Here is a 26,402-nt window from a genome sequence, read left to right as displayed (position 1 = left end):
CAAAAGAAACCACATTCAGGAATTTTATGAGATGTACATTTTGGCCCAAAATTACCACCACAAGAATAAGAGTGACAAAATTATAAAATTAAATTTACCTCATTTTCGGCAATACGTCATCGAATTACCTGATACGAGCAGTTCTTCCATAAATAAAGATCATCCCAAATATAATATCGGGATTCTTACTTAATTCGATTGATTTCAGCTCTTGGCAAATCTAATGGTAACTTGCCTATGGCCAAATAATTAACCATATCCGCAAACCATGGAGTTATGCTTTGCGCCACCATCAGGTTTTCTTCAAAAAATTATTCTCGAAGTGGTTGATCAGTTATGGAAAGGGGAATTTGACTTAAGTGATCTGCTACCAGATTTTTGTATCCTTTTTTGTCTTTGATTTCCAAGTGAAACTCATGTAGAACCAGGATCCATCAGATAAGCCTCGGTTTTGCTCATCAAATACCTTAGAGTTGCATGATAAGAAAAAACAGTAATTTTAGTGCCAATCAAATAAGATCTAAAATTTTCTAAAGCAAAAATTATAGCAAAAAGTTCTTTTTCCATAGTTGAATAATTATTCTGAGTCGAGTCCAAAGTACGGGATGCATAGGCTATGACATGTGGCTCTTTCCCTATTTTTTATCGAGAATGGCTCTAACGCTAGTATCTGATGCGTCACACATAAGTTTAAAGGGGTAATTCCAATTTGGTGGCTGAACAATTGGGGATGAAATAAGCTTTTCCTCTAATGAATCGAAAGACGCCTTGCATTTTGAATCAAAATCAAAGTCCTGATCCTTTTGGAGAAGATTGCAAAAAGGTTGTGTTATCTTTAAAAAGTCTTTAATAAACCTGCGGTAAAATCCCACATGGCCAAGAAAAAAGCGAATTTCCCTCACAGATGTAGGGTAAGAAAGTGAGTGTATAATATCTATTTTAGCTTTATCAACCACAATCCCTTTTGAGGAAACAATATGACCTAAAATTAATCATTTATCAACCATAAAATTACATTTTCATAGTTTAGAACAATATTATATTCTAAGCATCTTTTAAGCACTTTAGTTAAATTATCAAGACATTCACTAAATAATTATCATAAACCATGAAATCATCCATAAAGACTTTGATGCTTTTCTCCACATAGTCAAAAAATATACTCAACATGCATATTTGAAAGGTGGCAGGTGCGTTACAAAGGCTAAAGGGTATTCGTCTATATGCAAATGTACCGATGGGACAAGTAAAAGTCATTTTTTCTTGATCTTCTAACACTATTGGGATTTGGAAAAAACCTAAAAAACCATCAAGGCAACAATAATGAATTTTCCTATGTAATCTTTCAATCATTTGGTCTATAAAGGGAAGAGGAAAATGATCCTTTTGAGTAAGAGAGTTCAACTTCCTGTAATCAATTCAAACATGCCATACATTTTGAACTCTTGTTGGCACTAACTCCCCTTCTTGATTTTCGACCATTGTGAATCCCGTTTTCTTGGGAACCACATGAATCAGACTTATCCAATTACTATCCTATATCGGATAGATTACGTCAACATCAAGGAGTTTTTAAATTTCCTTCTTTACTACTTTCACCATTGGTGGATTTAATCGGCGTTGTCCTTCTCGTGATGGCTTTGCTCTTACTTTGATTTTGATCTTGTGCATGTAAGTCGAGGGACTTAATCCTTTTATGTCGGCAATGGTCCATCCTATGGCTTCTTTGTGCGAACGTAACACAATTACCAAAGCTTCCTCTTCTCCTTTGGATAATTTATTCGAGATGATCACTGGTAAGGTTCTATTTTTGCCTAAAATGACATACTTCAAGTGTTATGATAACTGCTTTAAATCTACCTCAGGTGCTTGCAAAACAGAAGGTAAAATTTTAGTTTTAAAGGAAGGTAAAAATAAATCAGAATTGATTGAATAAATATTTTTAAACTCTTTTTTCCTCTTTGTGCCAAAGTTAAAGATCCCTGGAAATATTATAAGAAAAATTAGATTTAATATATTCATCAATTAAAGGATTTAAAATATCAGCATAATTAATTCTTTCAACTCGATCCGAGTATTTCATTACTTTGTAAACATCAAATTCAATGATCTCACCATCAAATTCCATTATCAGTGTACCACTTCTAACATTGATCTTTGTATGTGCGATGCTTAGGAAGGGTCGGCCTAAGAGTACTTCAGAATAGGTATCTGACCTGTCATGTTCCATGTCAATGGCATAGAATCTGTAGGAAAAAATAATACATCGACTTTCACTAAGACATTTTCTATCATTCCCACTAGATAGATAACAGACTGATCAACCTACTATATGGTTACTCCCATCACATTAAAAGGCTTGTTAGTAATCATTTTATAACTATAAAATGGCATAACGTTAATTGAAGCTCCTAAGTTACACATTGCACGTTTAATTTTAAAATTACCTATTTTACAAGGTATGACGAACATACCTTGAGCCTTCATCTTTGGTGAGAGCTTTCATTGAAAAATTACGGAAACATGTTCTCCCAAATTTACCTTTTATTGCCCCATTAATTTCCTCTTTGTAGTGCAAAGCTCCTTTAAAAATTGAGCATATCATGGTACTTGTAGAATTACTTCAAGAAGATGTATGTTAACTTGAACTTTTTGGAACACCTCTAAGATCTCTCTTTCTTCATATCTTTTTATCATGCTTTAATAATCTTGATGGGAAGGATGGTGCAATTTCATGAGAAGAAGAAGGAGAACGATGTACGTTAGATGTACCTTGTTCTTCTTGATGTGAGACTTTTTCTTCTTGTTCTTCTTGATGTTCAAATTTTTCTTCTTGTTCTTCTTGATGTGCGACTTTTTCTTCTAGAATTCGGGTGATAATATTGTTCCACTTTGGACTGTGATGGTACTAACATTCTCTCTCGGATTTAGCTCCATTTGAGAAGGTAGTCTTCCTTTGATTCCAATTTCCTCACAGTTTGAGCCAGTTGGCTCACTTGTTTATCCAACTCTTGAAAATGTGTTTCGGTTTGGCTTTATAATTTTTCCTGGAATGCAACTAGATTTACATGGGATGTATCCATATTTTCTCATGAAATTGCTACTTTTCTATGATTTCCTCCAATGATTGCTTTTTGTTGTTGACAGAGAGGTCTTGGTTGATAAGCTGGCCTTTGATTCGATGCATAGTTGAAATTTGGGTGGTCTCGCCATCCTAAATTATAAGAATTGATATACGGGTTGTATGGTCTTTGTGGAGGACCTTGAAAGTTTACAATGGCATTGATTTTTGATTTGCCTCCTTCTTGTATCATCGGCCATTAGTTTGTCAAATAGTCTAGCTTCGTGCATATCCCACATGCTCTTGTTACCCCATATTTTCCTACAACAAGTGAATTAACTACTTCAGTTAATTTATATAATTTATTTTCAAGGGAAATGAACTTGTCTCGTGAACCCGTTGGCTGGGCTCACTTGAAAACTGTTGAGAGTTGGCGGCCATGGTTGAAATCAACTCTCTCGCTATTGTTGGGGTCATGTTGACTAATGCTCCTCCACTAGCGGCATCCATCATTTTTGTCTCCATAGGTAAAAGGCATTCATAAAAGTATTGAAGTAACGTTTGCGCACTTAATCCTTGTCACAGACAACTTGCACAAAGCTTTGTAAATTGTTCCCAATAGTCACAAAGACTTTCTTTGGTCTTTTGCTTAATGGAGAGAATGCTCATTCGTAACTCGCTTGCTTTAGTCGAACCTTTCAAGAAAAATTCAACTCATGTCAGCCCATAAATTAACTAAATTTGGACGTAAATAAAATAACCAACCTTTAGCCAAGTCGACTAAAGAGAAAGGAAAAGTTCTTAATTTAATTTGATCTTCGGTAACTCCCTGTGGTTTCATGCTAGTGCAAACCATGTGAAGCTCCAATAAGTGTTTGTGAGGATTTTCATTGGGAAGGCCCTAGAAAGTGGGAAGAATATGAATAAGTTCCGTCTTTAGTTGAAATAGAGTCCCACCATTAGGAAAAGTGATGCATAATGGCGTCTGAGTGGTAGGAGCTGCGGCTAGCTCTCAAATCATTTGTTCTTCTTCTGCCATCGGGATTTGACTTTCGTTATATGTGTCTATTTCAGAGTTTGTCTATGGATTTGATTCTGTTTATGAACTATGCTCTTCTTGTTTTTCCTTTTTTCTCGAAGCGTTTGTGCTTAAATTCTTCATGCTCCTGGTTCGATCTCTGGGTCAAGATCTTTCAATTCTCCCAAGTTTCTTCTGGTCAAAAATAAAAAACAAAGAAAAATAAATCAGTACTTGCCTTTAGTCCTCGATAATGGCACCAATTTGACACACATTGTTTTCAGTTCAAAATTATTCCGTAATCCCAAAAGAAATATAAAGAAAATATAGCAAGTTGAAAGTAAGGGTCGATCCCACAGAGACTATGCAGTTTTTGATTTAATTATCTTTTTGTTTTTGAACAGTAGAGTTTTGATAGAGTTGAAATTCAAGATTAAAAATAAATTAAAAAATATAAAAATAAAGATTATATAAGAATAAGATAAAATATAGGGATTTGAAAGACTGTTTGAAAATAAGATAAAGGTAATAAATATTAAAAAAATAATAAATTGAATAAAATAGTAATTTGAGTTTGAAAAGAAGACTTATTGTAAAAAGTAGCCTCAGGCTTTCAGCTTTGACTCATTTTCCTCGGATCATCGAAATAGATCTTTACTTCAGGATTCACGCTGGTTACTTGTCTACAAGGACATATCCTTGTGACTATGCTTTGTACTACAAGGACATATCGACTTGTGAATTGATCTAAGCAACAACAATGTTGAAGATCTAAAAACGTTGAGGCTCGAAAAGCTGTCGACTCGGATTATGCTGTTTCAACAATAACTGATTCTGATCTTAGTTTTAGCAAACAGTTTTGCTAAGTGTGTTCCTAAGAAGTTAAATGTGCTTCAATAAGTCGATCTTTTCTCCCACGTGAGAGATATGTTTTTAGGCTTACCCTGAGATGATATTTATAACCTTCAAAATCCTAAAAACAAGGTAAAGATAATTCCTAAAATAAAGAAATAAATTCTAATTAAAATACTTAAAACTATTTAAACTAAAATACCTAAAATAAAGATAAGATAAAATATAATATTTAAAATAATATCATAAAACATAAGTTTAATTAAAATATGAATTGTAGAAACATGCGGTTGATCTATTCATTCTTCTAGAAGTGCTGACTGGACCTTCTAAAAGGTGATGGTGTCATCGCCACATCAGATGCTTCATGCCCAAAATCATGCCCACTAGTCCAGCTTTGATTCCGAAAATAAAAAAATTATAGAATTTTGTCCTTTTAGTTCAATTTCCAGAATCTAGTGTCCTGCACAAAAATTGAATCAAAACGAACAAAAAACCACAAAAACCAATGATTAAGAAGTAATTTAAAATAAAATTATCAACTAAATAAAGCACTTATCAGAGACGACTCCCCTTCACGATTTAAGTCGATCTTTATTCTTCGGATAACTCCAATTCGCGGGAAAGCCAAGTGGTATATTCTTCAGGTGGTTCCCCTTCGCGGATCTGAACTAGGTGAGATGATATTTGGATGACTCCTCTTCACAGGAAAGTCATGTGGGATGTTCTTCGAGTGACTCCTTTTTTAGAGAAAGCCAAGTGAGGTGTCTGTCAGCCGTATATCATCCATTGTGGAGTTGAAATCTGGCTTGAAAACTTTAACTGGAAACTAGCCACTCGTCGTTGAGTTAAACTAAACTAAATTCATTCTGAATTGGCTCTGGAACCTAATTTTAAGCTGATTCTAAGATCCGTCGATCTTTCTATAGAACAAGTTGGTTGAGGTGTAGCTCCTCGCCGCTAAGTAATCACCATCAATTTTTTTTAAGACGCTTTTGAATCGAGTATCCTTCATCATGAGGTTGAAACTTGACTTTAAAGTTGCAAAAATTATGTATACAGAAAATGATAAATGTGATGTTCTTAAGTATGTCTAAGATGTATGCAAAATGAATTAGTTCTTATTTTATTTGTTGGACGAAATCTCATTATTTGTCTGCTGGTCTTGTCCTTGGAATCAATCATGCCTCAACATTGATGACTTCATGGTAAATATCTGACATTTGCTCATTTGTTGGCTCAATCCAGTGATCTTGCACTCCTGATTGTATGGATTGATTTTAATCAAGAGATTCTTAAGGATTCTTTAGCCTTTGTTTACTCGAGGGAGTAAGACTCTTTTGCATTTCAGTTGATGATCAACTACTGGAACTGGTTGAATCAACATCATGGTTGACACATCAATATTTAGTGAAAGGCTTCCTTACATGGCTTGGAAGCTCAAACGACAACCTCTACAGCCAAGGATGCCTCCTCTAAATCTGTAAAATTATTATGATTGTCATGGAAAAAGACTGGCAAGCAAGAAGGCATGTTGCCTTGAAATTATATGAAGCACTCTAATTGCTTCTTATGAGTTCTCAGCTTCTTGTACTCGTAGACTACTTCAAATTTCTTGCATGAGAATCTTGGAAACAATGCTTATCTTTACTCTAAACATTGTTGAGTTATAAGCATCTCACTCTCTTCCTTTCACGCTCATTTGGGTTATCATTATCATCAGGGCTTGCATTCCCATTGTTTATCTTTGATATGTCATCCTCAAGTACGACAATAAACTCATGCTTCAGGAAGGACCCGATAGTGAACAATTTTCTCGTCATCGCGGGCTAAACTCTTTCCAGCCAACTCATTGATGTAGGTCTCTTGCACCTTGTTGGACGACCATCTTCATAGTAAAGAGAGACACTGTGTTGGATGAAGCAACCATACTCACTTTGAAATGATTAGTTAGAATGATTATTTTTCTGTCCCTTTGATCATGTTTGGCCATGGATTGTAACGCTAGCATCTTCTTCACAATATCAGGCTCTTGTTTTGATAGGAATCACATCAGAAGGCACGAGTGGTAGAAAGAGAACAGATTGGAAACCTGGAGATTCCCCACACCATTTCAGGCCCTTCAACCAATTGTTTTAGAAAATATATCTTGTCTAAGATATATCTCATTTTTAAAAAAAAAAAGGTTTGGTATAAAAATGATGTCAGAGCAATTGAAGCAAAGTATTAGTTCACTGAATATCAAATAAACGAATCACACAAGTTGTTTTCAAAAATGATAGCCCTTTGACAAGTGTCAAGATCCATGAGTGATATATGAAGGCAATGTGATTTGGTTTTGATTTTCATGATTTTGAAATAGGATGTGAACAAAATAGCGCAACTGATGAACTCTACTACAAGGCCCTTTAGAGAGCATTTCTATTTCAGTTCTCAGGGATCTTTCATTTGTTCAAGTTTTGTAGACTTCTTAAGTAGAGATAGCATAGAAATATCGATCTAAAAACAAAACCTCTGAGTTCTTTTGTGTAGTCCACCTTTCATCGAAATTTAATTTCAAATCCATGTTTATTTCAGGCCTTATTGCCTTTCTTTAAATTATACTTTGTTAAAATTGATGTCCTCACTTTAGATTTTGCTGGGAGATTCATCTCGACATATAGAGACTAGTGTCATGATCTAAATGTAATCGTACAAATAAAGTTAGGGAAATTAACATTGCCCATTACTTTAGTGGAATACCCTTAATTAAAGGATTCAAGTGTCAGAAAGTCTTCGACTTGGCGTACTCAAATAAAACTCACTTCATAAAGTTGGATATTTTCTTCATAGATTCTTCAAACATTACCTCCAAAGATTAACAACCTACTACTTTCAGCGGAGTGCCCTCAACATTGTTAAAATTATCATTCGTTAATATCACATTAATTCTTTGATTTCGATATTTTCTAACTTTTTCAGGAAGAATCTGTTATAGTTTGAGTGTTAGTGAAAATAAAAAAAAATCATCTTTAGAGCTCAATTCCTAAGCAACTGATCTAAGCCAAATTTGTCTATTTCACCATTCCATTTGTGAAAATTGTTTATCATCACGGAACGTCCTTAACAGACATGCAATCTAACTTGTCTTGCAATGTCATGCATCAGAGATGCCCCATCTTGTCTACTTCCATACTTGTATGCATGAGGAAATATTTTTCTTTTTTCAGGTAAAAGATATGGATCTTGTTTTTAAAAAAAAAGAATATGATCTCGGCATATATCAAAAGGATATAACCTTATTTTGAAAAATATGCATTTCAATATACTTTATATTCACTAAATTTCAAACAATTATATATTACTCAATTTTTTTTAAAAAAAAGTTCAAGCATATAAAAGACAAATTCAAGCAAGATATTATTTCATAGGCAACACAACTATGTGGAAATAGTGATGATCTCCTCTTGTCTTGTCCCAAGATGCCCCATTCTTCGATTATGACATTCACTCTTCAAATGCATCTCCAGTTGCATGAACATCCTCTTCTGGAGTGTCATTGATTCCATCATAAACTTTCAACTCTTTTCTGTTCATCATTAGCTGGATCAAGGCTTTGAATTTGACAGATTCTTGTATATCATGTCCATCATCATTGTGATAACAACAATGACTGCCACCTTTGCAATCTAATGTGCTAGGATGTGGTACAAGAAACCCCGCATTTATCATTTGCTTCCATACCCAAGACAGAGGTGACTACACTTCGAAAACTCTATTTTTAACCTTCTTAACCTTCTCCTCAGTGATTGCATTTACCCCATTTTCTTGGTGGTTAGGCAGAGGGTTCTGTACAATGTTGGGTGATTTTGAATTGTTGAAATGAATCCAGTTCCTGTTGTGCATTCTTTGGACAATTCTCTTAAAGGCGAGGTAGTTTTCAATAGCATGCCCCGGGACACCGCCATGATATTCGCAGTGTGTATTTTCATTATACCACTTGGGTTATGGGGCTTTAGAAGTTCCTCTAGATATGGTGACACCACATGTGTGTCAAAAAGCTGTTGATAAAGCTCCTTATATGTCATGAAAATATGATTGAAATACTCTTTTCCTCTTTATCTCATTGGTTCTTGTGAATCTTGTCTAGAAGTACCTGACGGTACAACTATAGTTGGTTTTAATTTAGAGATCGTAATGTTTTTACTGGAGTTGAAAGCGTTGATGTTGTTGATCTCTCATTCTCTCTTCTTCATGGGAGGTCTTCTACTTGACCCACATCTTTCTGTCTTTCCCTGCTTAATGGTCATTTCCACTATCTCTCCGACCATCACCAAATCAAAAAAAAATCCCGGATGTAATTACAACCTAATGCCCCAAGAAAGGAGCCTTTAGTGTATGTATGAAGAGATTCCTTATTTTTTTTCCATCCAAAGGTGGATGAACCTGCATAACTAACTCCTTCCATCATTGTGCATATTATCTGAAATTTTCTTTATACTTTTTCTCCATATTTTGTAGCATAGCACGATCTGGTCTCATGTCATTCACGTGTTTGTATTGTTCCAAGAATGATTTGGCAAGATCTTTCCATGTCCTGATGAGTTAACGGTTTAGCTGATTCTATTACCAGATGACTGAACCCACCAGACTCTCATGGAAGCAGTGAATCAGGAGCTGGTCATTCCTGACATATCATGTCATCTTTTGAAACTATTTCCATCAAAATTATTGAAATATGGGACTTTAAACTTAGGAGGAATAATCAAATCTGGGACTAAACTTTGTTCTAGAGCATCAACTCCGTAATTGTTGTCATTTTCTTTAACTGTCTTCATTTTATCTTTTTTTTCCATATTGTTTGCTTTGTCCTTGTCATCAAGGTATGGAATAGATAATTACATGGAATATTTTGAGGGTTGTTTATAGAAGATTGTGCTTTTGCAGTATATAAGACCATTTGAAGTCCTGGTAAGATTCCAGGTTTCAGATGCCCCTGCCCCAGGAGCATTCATTTGATTCAGGCCAGACAACCTGGCAATAATCTGGTCAACCAATGAATCTTGGTCCCTAGTGATGGAATCCAAGGTATTTTGTTGATCCTGACTTATTTTCTACACAACATCTGTACGTAATATCTTCTTCTATGACTCGACTTTATCTTTAACCTTATTCTTGTAATTACCTTCATGATATGCGAACTCGGATCCAAGTATTTCATGTGTGACTGGAACAAACTGATGTGCCTCATACTGCCGAAGTGCTGACAGTAGAGAATAACCAACTCCTCCCCACATCCCAAGTAACATTACTATGCCTGAATCCCCACACCGATATAGAATGTCACTATGAGTCAACCAAGGGGCTCTCCATACGATGTCCTTGTCCTAGAGGTGCATAAATACCTTCACCCATATTTCTTTTGGAACACCTTCTCGCCATTTTTGTGTAAGGAATCCCTCTAAGGGTGAATACGTCGTACTGAATTGGTGATAAGAAATGTCATTCGTTTTCCAAAAAAGGACTATGGATCTAAACCTGAAGTAATTGTGTGTATCCAATAAAATGTCCTTGACCAGTTCTTCTACAATGGTTTAGTGAACGGAAAGTTTCAGCTGGAATTGTTGGAGCAGGATTCACTCGCTTTGGCAGTTGTTCGAACTATTCCACCATAGTTGCCTCGATGTATCCCAGTTTTTTGGGAAAATAACCAAGCTGTAGATATCCAGCGCAAAAAGATCGATCACCTTCCATTCATCATGATGATTCTTCATTAATTGCTTGATGTGAGTCTAAGCAATTCCTTCATCTTTGCCTTTGTGTTGAATCCGGTCAGTGACCAATTTCTCATCAATCTCTGCAACCTTTGCCAGCCCATTTTTGAAATGCTGACTCTCGATATATTTGATGAAGATCCGATCAATTCCGATTCCTTCACAGTGTAACAGAGTGGTGTAATCCTCAATTGTGGACATAATGTCTTCGTGGTTGAAGGTAAAATAGCTATATCCCATATTCCAAAACTGCACAAGGGCTCGAATTAAAGGTTTGCCTACCTTAATGTAGAGCAGGTGTGTGATATCACCGTACCGCTAGAAAAACTTCTTTTTTCTGTCAGCTTTCTAGCTATCCCAAATATTCTGCAACTCTTAGGTATCATTCTATTCGAGGCTTATGGAAGCGTAGCCAACTAGATATGACATATGGTTGTCTTGCAGACTGTCCTCTTTTTCCTTATGAGTCCTTTCTGACCGTAACTGTTCTTCTGCATTCTTGAACTCTTGTATTATAACACCTTTGTCCATTAATGCCAACTATTTGGGTTTAAACAAACACTTTTGTCTGTCAACACCTCTTTAGATGATGCAAATGACAAAATATGGAAATGAAACAAAAATTAAAGGAAATAAGTTAGTAAAATAAAAATGAAAATAAAATAAAATAAAAATTCCTACCCTACATGTTATTTACCCCACTTGTTTTTATTCCTACCCGGACATGATCTCTATCCCGCATGTTATTTTCTTGAACAAATCCTAACCCCATATATTTCTAATTCACGTGCTTTGAACAAAAAATAAAGCAATAAATAAATCAATACATCCTAGGCTTTGAAATGGAGTTTTGGGGTGGGCTTTAATTCCTTGCAAGATCACAATTTGGTTCTAAAAGAAGGTACCTGAGTTCTCCTTGCTGGTGCCCCCTTGGGCCTGCCAGACCCTCAGTCCTAAGCTCATTACAAGCTCATGTGGACCAAGTTAAACTCGAGAGGATACATTCCCTTATGTCTGTACGGAGAATAAATTCACACAAAGACATACGGTATATAAATCCCGAAGGTCACTTGCTAGTCCTATACGGAGAATAAATTCCAATGAAGGCGTCGCTTTCACCTCCACTTAAAAAGGTTTGGAGCTCGGGAATAGAGCCTGAGATTGAATTTTGAAAAGCTGAAATCATTGAAAAACATCAATACAATAATTTATTCGAAAAATAATAATTTATACTTACAATTTTTGCTTAAGAATAAAACCAGAAATCAATTTTGGCCTGACTTACTTACCTGTCCCCAGCGAAGTCACCAAGCTGTCGTAACCATCCTTCGGGTGGGCTTGGAATATGGTTTCGACTTACTTTTGATGTGTTAGAGCCGCTATCAGTTATTTAAAATAAGGTTGACCAAACACATTAACTTACCATCTGTATGATCTTTATTTTACCATAAATTAATTGAATTCAGGAGTCGATTACAGTCAAGGATGGATTAGCACCCTTGTATTGCCCTTTCGATACTAATTTGATTTCTTGATTGTCTTAATTACGAAAATTAAAAGTTAAAATTAAATTTAAAAGTTTGATCCAAATTACTTACCTTTGACAAATTTTAGGATTGACCTAAAAATAAATCAAATTAATGTTAAACTGTAAAATGAAATAAAATGAATAAATAAAGATCAAATAGATAAAAGAAGAAAAATAAAAAAAAATAAAAAAGGACTAAATTGAAAAGAATTTAAAAAATCAGGGGTCAATTTGATGTTAATTAAAAGTTGCAAGGAAATAACCAAAAATTAGGGGTCAAATTGTAAAAATATAAAACATATAATAGGGATTAAATTGAAACAATTCAAAATTCAAGGGAAAATTTACAACAGGTGACCAAAATGAAGTACACATCAAACTTGCAGGGATTGCGAAAATAATTAAACTATTTTATAATTACAAGGTGGCCCCTTATAAATACCCCTAAAAAGTTAAAAAAATTCATTTTATACCAACTTACCAAAAAAAAATACTCTCCCAAAACACTCTCAACCTTCCCCAACTGGCCTAGCATCGGTCATTCACCGGTGGCCCTCTCCGTCGCCCGGCTGCCACTCCTGCCATCGCCTCTGGTGGCCAAAAACCTAAAAACTACCCAAAATGCTCTACTCGTTACCCCGAACCCAAAAAACAATTAAACAAAATGAAAGTAAAAAATAAAAATAAAAATAGTTAGGAAAAAGGAAATTAAAATAATAATAATAATATGTAATAATAAGTATATATTAAAAAATATATAATATATATTATATTTCAAAAACAATATAATATGTTTTCAAAGATTATATATATTATATACGCTTTCAAAAACCGTTTAAAAAAAGCTATATATATATATATTCAAAATAATATGTTTTCAAAAACTATATCATATATGTTTTCAAAAAAACCATTTTAAAAACTATATATTATATGTTTTAAAAAAATGTTTGCAAAAACTATATTATATATCTTAAAAAACTATATATATTATATATTTTTGAAATTATATATATTATCATATATATTCTATAATGTAATAAAGACTCTTGAAGTCCAAAACAAAAATGGGTGTCTACACACTATATGATTGAAAGAAAAAAATTTATACAATAATTATATTTATAAAATAAATAATTAACTAATTGTCATAAGTAGAGTGATAAAATATTAGTATTTAAATTCATTAGTAATTAGTTGTTTTGTTTTACGATAGAATATAATTATTTAATTGTTGCTCAGATTCAATATATTCACTTAGTTTGAAAGTATCACAAAAAAGTTAAATTAATAAAATTTCTAAATATGGAAGATTAAATCTATTAAGTTATTTCGAATAAAACTAAATTGATAGGATGTATAGATTGATTTATTTGTAATAATATTTTAATTGAGTGACTATATTATACGTTTTGGAAACAAAAGTGGCACATTTGTAACTAAACTAATAATTGAATGAGCGGGGCTATATTTTACACTTAAATTGATCACATTGCAAGAACCGAACTGTTATTTACATATAAAACGGGAAATTCAAATTCCCAAATTCATTTGACTCTCTCACTCGGCCTCTTAGGTTCTCTCCTCCTCTTTTCTATTTTCGAAATTTTTATTTTTTTATTTTTTTTTGTAAATGATTTTTTGTTTAAATGGAGATAAGTAAGAGAAGTGGTTTAGATTTTTTATATTTATATTGAGATTTTTGTATATGGTTTCGAGGATCGATGGCTACTGCATCTGCAAGAGCTCGGGCTGATTATGATTACCTTATTAAGCTTCTTTTGATTGGTGATAGTGGTACGTTTATACCTTTTTTTTGGGATAATGTAATTATTTTATTTCTTGATATTGAAAATTGAAATTGAAACCTGGGTGTTAACTTTTTTTGATATTCTGTTACTTTTTTTTAATGTGTATTTGGGATTTTATTTTGAAAGTGACTAAATGTCATGCTATGTTTGGTTTAGGATTGAGATGGCTTTGATTTTGCATCTGCCTCGTGGTTTATTTTTTTTAGCATCGTCTTTGGTTTCAAGAAATGGATTTCGTTCAAGATTTGAATTTGGTCATATTAAATGCTATGGATTGTTGAGACATGTTGGTGAATTTAGATTGGGATCATAATGGAGGAAGCTTTGTTTGATTATAAGTTTGTGACATTGGAAGTGTCCATATAGTGCATTACCATTGTGTCTCACACATTCAGACTGTAAGTGTCAAGTGTGTGTATGAAATGGGTATTTTCAATCTTTTAAGTTTTTTTCAAAAGTAGTTGGAGGTCTTTGAAGTCTCATATTCTGGTAAATCATATCTAAATACTTATCATTGTGTGTATGGCTCAGTTGTTAGCATTTGATAAGAAACACCTTTCTGTAAGATGATAGATGAAAAATAAGTCGCATGAATTATATATATATATATATATATATATTTATTTATTTCTTTAACTTTTTCATTAGTTATGGCTGTTATGAATAAAGAGGGACAATATCAAACTCTATATGAGTTTTGACATTACGTTTCTATCAATGTATTTAAAGCTACCTTTCTATATGAATTCATGTTCACGGTAAAACTTCAAATGTTTAAGTATGAATTTTAGAGTTTCCTCTGGCATTATTGTTAGTGAGAATAATAGTTGTTTTTCTTGGTTCTACAATTCTTCGTTTCTTCTGTCAAGTACTCATTTTTGGATGACATATGCATATGAGGATATTATCTACCAAGTATTCTTTAAATACTTAAATTTTTTGAGAAAGATTAAAATACCTGCATTGAGTACATTCTCGTGTCTCACACTTACACATGAGTTCTGGTAACATAAGGTAAAACTAATGTGGCCTCGGGTGAATCCGTGTAAAATGTTTGTATCTATTAAGCATGTTGTTTGGACCCTTCATTTTTCATAAAATATTCACGTCCGGAACTCATGTCTGAGCATAAATATTGGATATGACCTTCAAGTATCCTCCAAATACATAAAAAAATCCTAGAAATATCTAATCATACTCATGTTGGATACCTATCCTTATTCATATCACACTTGAGTCCAAATAACATAGTCTATTAAAACATCTTAAGCTGACAACATGCCAGGATTTAGGTACTCAAGCTTGTATTTTTCTGGACTTTCATTTATTTGAATTAATGCATGTGTGGGGAAGAGTTGTATGCTTTTACGCTTCTCTGATGGTTCCTTTGCTACTAGTTTCATAACTACTATTGGGTTTGTATCCCTGAAAACTCTTGAAAATTATATGGTAAAATCATTTTGATCCTTTTTGCATTTTAGAAGCTTGAATGCGGAGAGGACCACTTACAATTTAGCATTACCAACATGGTGTAATCATATTGTTTTGATTTTTTATTTTTCTTGAAGTGCTCATGTTTGATATTGAATTCTTATGCATATCTAGAAATGAGTGTAGGGATATGAACCTTTAAGGAACATCTAAATGCATGAAAATTTTTTAAAAAAAGTTTAAGTATATCAATGTCAAATCCCCAATTTCACACCTGAATCTGAATAACATAGGAGGCTAATTGAGGATGACTTGGATTATTTGGTTGCGCACATGCACTTCCTAATTGGAACCCACAACATTTAGGAAGGAATGGAGTTTGCTGCATCATAATCTGTGTTAAGATAAGCCGGTATTCAATCTGTTTGGCTTTTATCAAATCCAGATCAGTTTCAATTTGGCCATCACTTAAATGAATTTGTTTCGTTTGATTTTCTGAACCGATTTGAACCGAACCATTATCACCTATTGTTTTGAGTCTCCACAACATTATCTCGTATTGACCATTCTATTTTTCTTGACAGCATCGATTTTAAAATCAGAACCATCGAGCTTGATGGTAAGAGGATCAAATTACAAATCTGGGATACAGCTGGTCAAGAACGGTTTCGAACTATTACAACAGGTGTGTTTAAGCTTGCCCCGTTCGATTCGTTTTTATTCAAACAATAAATTTCGTTTGGTACTTGACTGTGTTTGTGGATCATCTTCCAGCAGCTTACTATCGTGGAGCCATGGGGATTTTGCTGGTATATGATGTTACTGAGGAGTCATCTTTCCGAGTATATCTCGACTTTATTAATTTTTTTTCAGCATGCTGTGAAAATTTCAATTAGGTGGTAACAGTTTGTGTCGGACTTAAAAAATGTGATTAATAGTCCTTTCAGTTTTAACCGATTATCAAATTGATACAAATCAAAGTCTTCTAATTCAGATCAGGTCGGTATATCAGCTTTTAAACTATTTCTAAAAAAAACTTTTTATTATTAGTATTTTTATGTTATTTTCATTCATTTAGATATAAAATATTCATTTTCATATTATAGAAGTTTTCAGTAGAAAAGAGAATTCGGTTCAGTTTGAATCATTGTAATTTTTTAAACTTATGTATAAGAGATGGAACAGAATAAACTTCAACAATATTCAAATGAAACAAAACAAAATCTGGTACGATTCGATTTTTGTTTTCTTCTTTTATAAATTTTTCAGCCCTATCCATTTTTCTATGCTTGTCTCTTTGGGTTTGGCAATGAAATTGGTTTATAGTCAACCCTATAGATTAAAAATTGGACCGGACTGATTGAACCAAGAACCAGTGGCTTATCCACCAGTTCAACAATAAAAGACCGGATTGAATTACCAGTTGGAAGACTGATCGGTATAATCGCCTGTCCGGTTTTCTTCAACTTTGGTTTATCTTCTTCATCCCTGCTTTTGATGGGGTGGATGACTTGCATTCTCTTTTTCTTTCGAAATGGAGTTTCTTTAATGGCCATATGTACCTTGTTAGTGTAATCAATCCAGCTTCTTTACATTTACAGACATTCGAAACTGGATCCAAAATATCGAACAACATGCTTCAGATAATGTCAACAAGGTATTGGTTGGCAACAAAGCTGACATGGACGAGAGCAAAAGGGTAAGATTTTCTGTATTCAGTTTCTATGGAAATCGCTTATATTGTTCATGTTGGTTAGATCATAGGTTTTGGAAGTGCGGATTCTAGGAACTTCTTCTCTTTTGCTTGACTCGTATTACTGACTTTCCTTTGTGTTGTTATGTGTAATAAAAACATCAATAATTCTAATGCCTTGAAAGGCTAGGCCTCATTGTTCATCACGTATGACACAATTTGCACATATATATCTGGTAATAATTCAAATTGTTCTCCTTTTCCAGGCTGTGCCGACTTCAAAGGGACAACCTCTTGCTGATGAGTATGGTATTAAGTTCTTTGAAACTGTAAGTTGCATGTTTGCTTCTGTTAACTCTACCTACTCAAACTCTTCATTTTTCTAAAAAAGGTCTGTTTCCAGCACTTGTGCTCAACACATATTTCGACATTTGCATCAAATAATGTCCTCCAAATATATAAGAAATCTCAAAAAATTTTAGCATATCAGCGTTGAACACAACCGTAATCAACATTCATCTCCAAGTTCCAATAATATAATCTGTATCTTGCACAGTGTAAAGACAAATTTGAATGTGGAGAGGTTTTCTTTTCGATAGTCTGTGACATTAAGCAAAGACTGGCAGATTCAGATAACAAGGCTGAGGTATTTTCTCATTTATGAGAACATTTTTCTTGGGTAAAGTGTACAAATGGTCCCCTAACTATAAGGTGTTATTTTGTGGAGTCTTTTGACTATTAAAAGTTACGAAACTATCCTCTGATTATATGACATTGCTTTGTTGAGTCTACCGATTATTAAAAGTTACAAAATGGTCACCCGACTATTCATATATTCTAAACTTATCCTTTTTTGTTAAAAAATGACAGCAGTTTGAATTGGATTTTAATCTGTTGACTGAGATTATGATAATCATTTTAGATATTGGGATTAGAATTTATCATATTGCAGCGTTCAACTCGGATTACTGTCAAATTTTTTAATAGAAAAGTACGAGTTTAGAACATATGAATAGTCGGGTGATCATTTTGTAACTTTTAATAGTCGAGGGACTCAACAAAGTAATGTCTTATAGTTGGGGACTCAACAAAGCAACCCCTATAGTTAGAGACCATTTATGTACTTTACTTTTTTTTCTTCTTTATTCACCATGAGTCACTTTGTTTGTGTATCATTTCAATTTTGTTTGTTTGTTGAAGTACTTGTGTCCAACACGTTCACGGACATGTGTATGGATATATGATCGGAGACCATCCAAATACACATACATCTTGTGTGGAATATATTCACGGACATGTTTCGCCTTTGTTCTTTGTCTCAGCCGACGACACTTAAAATTAACCAGCAGGACGCTGCAGCAAGTGGTGGTCAAGCTGCTCAAAAGTCTGGTTGCTGTGGATCTTAGAGTCTAAGCTTTATTGAAGGCATGTTTTTTCCCACTTATTTTCTAGATTTTACATACTGATTAAATTTTGAAATCCGACAGCACAAATTTTTTATTGTAGTGTCAGAAGATTGCAAATTAAATTGTATTTATTCTTCTTTCAAAGTTGAACTCAACCATAATCACTTAAAACTATTGCCTTTTAAGAAAAAATAAAAGATGGGAGTACTGTTAATTATTCTTGCTTCTGTTGCTGTAAGCAGTGAGTTTTTCATTATTTTGGGCACCCAGAGGCGGTAATTTTAGGGTTTAATGTTAATTTGGGCAGTGAGGTTTTTTCTTCAAAATAACCACACCGCCGATACTAAGTTAAGAAATTTTCTTTTATAAATCCTTTCGCTTTCTTTGTGCATTAGGTTTTAATAAGCTTTTTTTCCCCATTCATTTGAAACGAAAGATAATTCTTTTTTTTGGATTTTTAGATATAAAGGGTTAGTTGACATCCATATCATATCCATTGTATTTATTATATAGGCTTTAAAGAAAATGAAATATCATCCGAACAATATAAATTTACAGTATTTGTACTTCTGTTAAAAGTATATATAGGTAAAGTTGGGTCAATAATCTAAGTAGATTAATTATTTGGCCTAATAGGTCAACCTTAACATAATTTTGTATTCTACGATATTTGTTATAGTATAGGGGTGATGAGTTTGTCCGGATATTATTAATTAATGGACTCAGGTTCGTAGGCTCATGGGGTTGAATTGTTTTATTAATTTCCCTGGAACTTGTTATGTCTATGTAACGAGTTCTATTAAAATCATATTAAAATTTTAAATTAATTAAAATAATATATGTTTATTTATATAATAAAAAAAGAATTTGTCATGTGAGGGTGATAAGTTCCGTTTGAATTTGAACAGCGTAGCCATTATTGAACGTTGGGTAACGAGTAGATTCCAACGATTATAAACAGTTAGTCCATTAGAACTCGTTACCCCGATGTGATGAGCTACAGTGAACTAGTCTTTTATGACAATTGGATTTGTTGTATAAATAGGGGTTTTGGGGTTTAAGGTTTGTATTGTTATTTGTTGATAAGAAATTTTGATTGAGACAAATTTTATTGGTTTTTTTTGAAGAACTCGTGGTAGAATGTCTTATTGAGAAGAAAGGCTACGTCTTGAATGTTGTCCAGATTTCCTCGCTTGAGCTCCGATAAATTTATTTTCTTCCTGTTTAAAAAAATTCAAATTATTATATTAATGTTGTTTTTAAAAAAAATTATTTATTGTTTAAAATTTAAACTATTATTTATGTACAAAAATTCATAGTGTATCTTAAATTTCTTTGTGGTCTTAGTGATGTGATCCCAATTAGCCCTAACTTTCGTCTTGATCTGATTAAATCATTGAAGTTTACCAAGGCTGATTCAAAGGGAGTTCTACCTTACTTCATCCTATACCTGCTCATTTATGCACTATATTTTATCATATGTTTGTATTTACCACTTAGGATATGCTTATCATATGATATCATTCATTACATGAATTTGCATGAGTTTATTAGTTGCATGACATTCATTGCATTTAATAAGTGTGATGTTCATTTAAGCATGCATTGCATTTAAAGCATCTAGTTAATTTAAGGAAGTAGTTCATTTATGCATATTTAGATCATTTAGTAAGCTATTTCATTCATGCATCTAGTTCATTGAATAAAGTTAGTTCATTAATTAAACTAGTTCAATCATCAAACAAGTTCATTTATTAAATTAACTCTTAATTGTTTCATGCATGTTTTCAATTAAAGATTGAATAAAGTTCACTTTTGTGTCTAGGTGCATGAGAGAAGTTGAACGGGTTCAATAGATGCAGGAATATAAGTCAGAATGTCTTTTAATTTTGGATGTGATACAGACTTTTTTGGGTCTAGAAATCAATTGGACATTATTCCTCTATCTCTTAGATTTCCAACGCCTTTTAAATCACCTCAATACGATATCGAGAGCTTGAGATATGATCGATTTATTGAAGACAGTGTAGCTTGGAATTTTCATTACTGGAATTTTATACAAGGATGATTTGGATGAGTTTGAGCCATTTCATCTTCTACTAAGAGACAAGCAATTGATGGCCATCTTAATTCACCAATTCAAGGCATTCAAGGTTGATGTTATCACCCATTGAAGGCCATTCATGTTCAATTAAGGGGACATGTAATAATCAACATTCAAAACTTAGCCTTCTAGGCTTCTATCATCTTTTGAAGGTTGATCATATTCTACAAAGGAACAAGCAATGAAGGCTGATTTTATTTCATTTAACCACCAAATTAAGTGATAAAATCAGAAAGGATTTTGAAGAGACAAGCTGATTTGGACATGTACGATGTCCACATTCGTCCTATGACTTCATTTATCCTCTTTTCTTGCACTTGCAAGTAAAACAAGGTAGCCCAAGAGTTACCCCTCCTTTTTGGACGAATTTAAGGCTAGAATTATCTTAAATTAAAGCTTAATTTATCCATTTTCAATCTACAGGGCCATTCATCAAAGGATAAGAAGAATGACAAATCATTAATTGAATTCAATTGCATTTAGGTGATTGTTTTATTTTAATTGTAAAAACTCTTCATATGGTGCCTATCGACACTATAAATAGGCACATCCATGGCATTTATAATTAGAACTTTTTGCAAAATAAACTCTTTGAAAGGTTTCTTTTATCTTAATTCTTGGATTAGAACTCTATCGTTTTCTTGTCAGTCTTGAAGCTTTCCTCCATTTCATTTTATTATAACGTTGGTTCCTAGATCACCTATAGCTAGCGGGTCACGTTCCATCATTTTCCGCCTCGATTCCATCATATTATATTGTTGGTTATTAGCTATATATAGCTAACGGATCATAATTCATTTTCTTTTCAATTCATCTTACACATTCCACGCCATTACCAATCCATACCTTTGCCATACTTCCATTCCATCCAAACTACAACTTCCATCATCTTCTGTTCAAAGAAAGCAATTCAATCTCTTACTAGAATCACGATCGGGCAACAATGTATATGGTTCGAAACACATAATCGAGATCATATCACTTGGGGTGATGCCTGTATTGATTTTAGGGTTGATTAAACTTTGGATACCCGAAACTCAAACGTTTAATTTTTTTAGTTGTGAAGCAATGATTGCTTTGGAAGATGTGACTTACCAATTTTGTATTTCGACAAATGGTGCAACATTGGTGAGATGTAACAATTACAATCGAGACTCAATTTACGAGCAATTGTTGGGAAAGATGCCACTAAAAGATGTCACTGAAGGGTTACGAATATGGATGACATAGTTGGAGAGTGAATTTAAAGTTGATGACTATTTTACCGAGCAAGAGGTCATCTTTACTGCCCGATAATATCTTATCTAATTGATTGGAGGGATATTGTTACATGATTAATTTGACAATTTTGTGCACACTCAATATCTTGCATTTATGAAAAATTTTAGCGAGTGTCGTAAATATAGTTAGAGTTTTGTGATTTTAGCTTTTTTGTACTGTGAACTTTGCAAGATTACAATCGTGATGACAGGGTGTCAAAAAACAAATGTAGTGGGTTGTTTAGTCCCATTATAATTGTAAGTGTAGTACCGATTTTCGTTTTTTATTCCAATTATATTAGCTCGAGTTGAGTTTCCTCTTGTTGCAAGGTAATTTTTTATTTTTTATTTTAGTAAATTTATATTAATAATTAATATGTTCAGAAATTTTGAATTAATAATAGAGTTGTTAATTTTTATTTTTTTTATGTTGTCTTATCTCATAACCCAATTCCCAACACAATTTTACTATAGCATTCCTATACATTACCTTTTTGTTACAACATTTCTCACTCTTTTTATTTTGTTGTAGCATTCATCTCACCTTGTTCATACCATTTATATACATTATTTATTTAAAGATTTAGTGTGCATATTCTTTACTTAATTTCCCTCCAATTCATGTGGAGTTGATCTCACTCATCACTTTATTACTTAGCAACACATATACTTACATAGTTTGTGAATCATTTACACATGCAATAAGTTTTTGGCGCCGTTGTCGGGGATTGGCAATTGATGATTTTAGGTTTAGTTATTGCACTTTTATTTCTTCTTTTTGTGTTTATTTATTTGTTATTTTTATTAATCTTTTCACATGTTGTGCTATTTCATGACCCGAAGAAGACTTGAAGAATCATTACTACCTTTTGAATATGAGATTAAAAGACTATTTTGTGAAAGAAGATGCTCTTAAGGAACCATGTATGGAGTTCAAAATCAAGTGGAGGATCCAAGAGTTCTAAATACTGCAACAATCCACAATAAAGGAGTTGTATCTCGTCCACGTACTATTAGATACCACTTAGCTCGCATGTTGGATGATCTCAACCCTGCTATTATAGTTCCCGAGATTTAGGTAGCCCACTTCAAGCTTAAATCAGTGATGTTCAACATGTTGAACTCTATTTGACAATTTGGTGGTGTGGCTTATGAGGATGCAAGATAATATATTCATGCATTTTTGGATGTTTGTGATTCCTTTCGACAGCAAGGTGTACATGAGGATGTGTTGAAATTGAAGTTATTTCCATACTATTTGAGAGATCGAGCAAGGGAATGGCTTAGTGGAGTACCCTCTAGCTCGATGGAATCATGGACAGACCTATGCAAAAGCTTTTTGTTGTGGTATAATCTACCCAATATTAACAACCATCTTAGGAATGCCATTCTTCCTTTCTTCAAGCTGATGACGAGTATATGTATGAGAGTTGGGATGTATACAAGGGACTCATATGCAAGTGCACAAACCATGGATTCCAAGATTAGACGCAAGTTGTTATGTTTACAATGGTGTAATTCTCTAATGAGGATGGTGCTGGATGCTTTAGCAAATGGAACTTTGTTGGAAAAGTCACCTAAAGAAACATTTGATATCCTTGATAGGATAGTAAATAAAGACTACTAATTTCCTTATTTGCTACTAGGAACAGGGAGGAAGACTGAAGGGCATTTGAGTTGGATACAAAAAATTCAGTTTCAGCTCAATTATCAGCGTTTACCAACATGTTGAAGAACTTTCAACGTCCTAGTGAGGTGAAGGAAGTCAAGGTTGCAAGTTCTTCTTGTGTTCTTTACAATGGAAATCACTATTTAAGTGAGTGTTCTGAGAGTCACGAGTTAACAACTACGTGGGGAACTTTAATAGGAGCAACAACAACCCCTATTCGAACATTTACAAGACATGATGATATCAACATCCTAATTTTCTTGGGGGAATCAAGAAGCCAACAATGCGAAAAACTCGAATCGACAAGATAACATGACTGAACCCTCAGGTTTTCAACAAATTTTTTCGTGGCAAAATAACAACAAGGGTTCAACATCTTCTTCAAACTCTAATTAACTTTCCAAGAGCTTATGACGACCATAAAGGCTTTATTTCATGATCATGCAACCTCTATCAAGAGCCAAGGAGAATTACTACAAAGCCACAATGCCTCCTTAAGAGCCTTAGAAACACAAGTAGGTCAAATTTCCTAGGCTTTACATATGTGACCATAAGGCGTTTTACCAAGTGACACTGAAGTCACTAAAGCTCCAAGCAAGGAGCAATGTAGTGCACTCACCTTAAAGAGTGGCACCCAGGAGAACAAAGAAGACAAGTATGGGGAGAAAAACTTGATGATTCTAGCACTGAAAATATACACAAAAAATTTGAGTTGCAATAATACTTACCTTCGAAGGAGAACAAGGCTGAGGGTTCAACGAGCGAATCTAAGGATGATAGGCAAAATATTACTACAACAAAAGATAAACCCCACTACCCTTCATTTAAAGATGAAAGAAACAAAATCAAGACCTTTAATTCAAGAAGTTCGTGGATATTTTGAACTAGTTTTACATCGATGTCCCATTTTTTTAGGCCACTGATCAAATGCTTGCATATGCGAAGTTCTTGAAGGATACAGTCACCAAGAAGAGGAAAGTGGGAGAGCTTGATACAATTGCCACAATAATTGAGTGTTTGGCTGTGTTGAACAGTTTGCCACCTAAAAGTAATGATCCTGATAGCTTTATTATTCCATGCTCCATGGGTGAAAACTATGTAAGGAGAGCTTTTTGAGATCTCGGTGCAAGTGTAAACCTCATGCCCAAATCAATATTTGTTAAGCTGGGCATGGGAGATACGAAGCCCGCCACGGTTATCTTATAATGGGTAGACTGATCCCACGTTCATCCAAGGGGGGATCGAAGATGTAATGGTGAAGGTGGATAAGTTTGGCTTCCCAGCTGACTTCCTCATTCTTGATTGCGAAGCTGATAATAATGCACTCATCATTTTGTGGTGACAGTTTCTAGCCACGGGCCGAATCTTAATTTATTGTGAAAAGAGTGAATTTACTTTGCAAGTGGCTAATCGGACGGTAACCATCAATGTCTTCAACACACTCAAATATGTGAATGATTACGAGTAGTGTCAACGTCTTTAATATGTAGATTCTATGGTAGATGAGAAAGTTGTAGAATTTTGCTACAATAATTTTTTTAAAATTGGAGGATTACTTGAAGCTTGGTGAAGATGACGATGAGGAGTTCGATGAATTTCCTATAGAGGTACAATAATCTAGCCTACTCGTAGCTAGACTAGGTATGAAATTCAAGGATTTTGATGAATTTAGTCATCTAAATTCCCACGTGAGAACCCACACACATTAGAATTAAAGCCCATGCCATCATACCTTAAATATGTTTATTTGGGTTGGAATGGAACTTTTTTTGTGATTATTTCATTTAGTCTTAAACATGAACAAAAGAGTAACTTGATACATGTCTTAGCTCAACTTAAAAAAGCTTTAGGTTGGATTATTAATGATTTGAAGGGAATAAACCCTACTATTTATATGCATAAAATTTTGCTTGATGAATGCCATAATAATTCTATTGAACCCCAAAGAAGACTCAAACCAGTTATAAAGAAGGTGGTGGTGAAAGAGATAATCAATTGGCTCGATGGTGGCATTATCTACCTAATTTTTGATAGCTCGTGGGTCATCTTGGTGCAATGTGTTCCAAAGAAAGGAGGTGTGACCCTATTAACCAACAAGGACAATGAGCTCTTACCTACAAGGACTATCACAGGGTGGAGAATCTACAAGGATTATAGAAAGCTCAATAAGGCTCCCAAGGGATACAATCAAAATGCTATAACACCAGAGGACCAAGAGAAAACTACCTTCAAATGCCCATAAGTTACCTACATCTTTAGGAGGATGCCTTTTTGACTTTGCAACACTCCATATACATTTCAAAGGTGTATGTTAACCATCTTTTCATACATGGTTGAAGAATATTTGAATATCTTTATGGATGAATTTTCAATCTCTGGATACGACTTTGATTTATTCCTTGGCAATCTGGCCAAAGTGCTAAAAAGATGTGAATAGGTGAACTTAATGCTAAAATGGGAAAAATGTCACTTCATGTTAATCAAGGAGATTGTTTTAGGCTCAAGATCTCTCGACAAGGAATCAATATGGACAGAGCAAAGGTGAAGGTCATTAGAAAGTTACCTCTATTACCACAATGAAGGACATTCAAAGTTTCTTAGGACATGCATGCTTTATAGGAGGTTTAAAAAACTTCTCCAAAATCTCCAAGCCATTGTGCACTTTGCTACAACAAAAATTAGCCGTCTGTGTTTGATGACAATTACTATGACACATTCAAGTACTTGAAGGATCCACTTATCTTATCACCCATTGTTGTTTCATGTTATTTATTATGCTAGCCTAACTAAAATGATGCACAAATAAACTGCACAAGC

At 33.8% G+C, this 26,402-nt stretch overlaps 1 protein-coding gene across 1 annotated transcript; it reads left to right on the top strand.

The window, feature by feature from the left end:
* The first annotated feature begins 13,936 nt into the window (after positions 1-13,936).
* LOC120205470 (ras-related protein RABE1c-like) lies at positions 13,937-18,553 on the top strand. The gene is made up of 6 exons (XM_039205339.1): positions 13,937-14,009; positions 16,229-16,296; positions 17,025-17,153; positions 17,414-17,476; positions 17,704-17,793; positions 18,470-18,553. Exons 1-6 carry the CDS (start codon positions 13,937-13,939, stop codon positions 18,551-18,553), a joined length of 507 nt encoding a protein of 168 aa, XP_039061270.1.
* The last annotated feature ends 7,849 nt before the right edge of the window (positions 18,554-26,402 follow it).

This window comes from Hibiscus syriacus, unplaced genomic scaffold, assembly GCF_006381635.1.
Source record: "Hibiscus syriacus cultivar Baekdansim isolate YM2019G1 unplaced genomic scaffold, ASM638163v2 tig00000452_pilon, whole genome shotgun sequence".
Lineage (NCBI taxonomy): Eukaryota > Viridiplantae > Streptophyta > Magnoliopsida > Malvales > Malvaceae > Hibiscus > Hibiscus syriacus.
This window is presented reverse-complemented; position numbering and strand designations above follow the sequence as displayed.

Coding starts and splice junctions, on each gene's coding strand:
- LOC120205470 (XM_039205339.1), top strand. CDS start 13,937: ATGGCTACTGCATCTGCAAGAGCTCGGGCTGATTATGATTACCTTATT. Junction 16,297..17,024: donor CTGAGGAGTCATCTTTCCGA/GTATATCTCGAC, acceptor GTACCTTGTTAG/TGTAATCAATCCAGCTTCTT. Junction 17,154..17,413: donor ACATGGACGAGAGCAAAAGG/GTAAGATTTTCT, acceptor CTCCTTTTCCAG/GCTGTGCCGACTTCAAAGGG.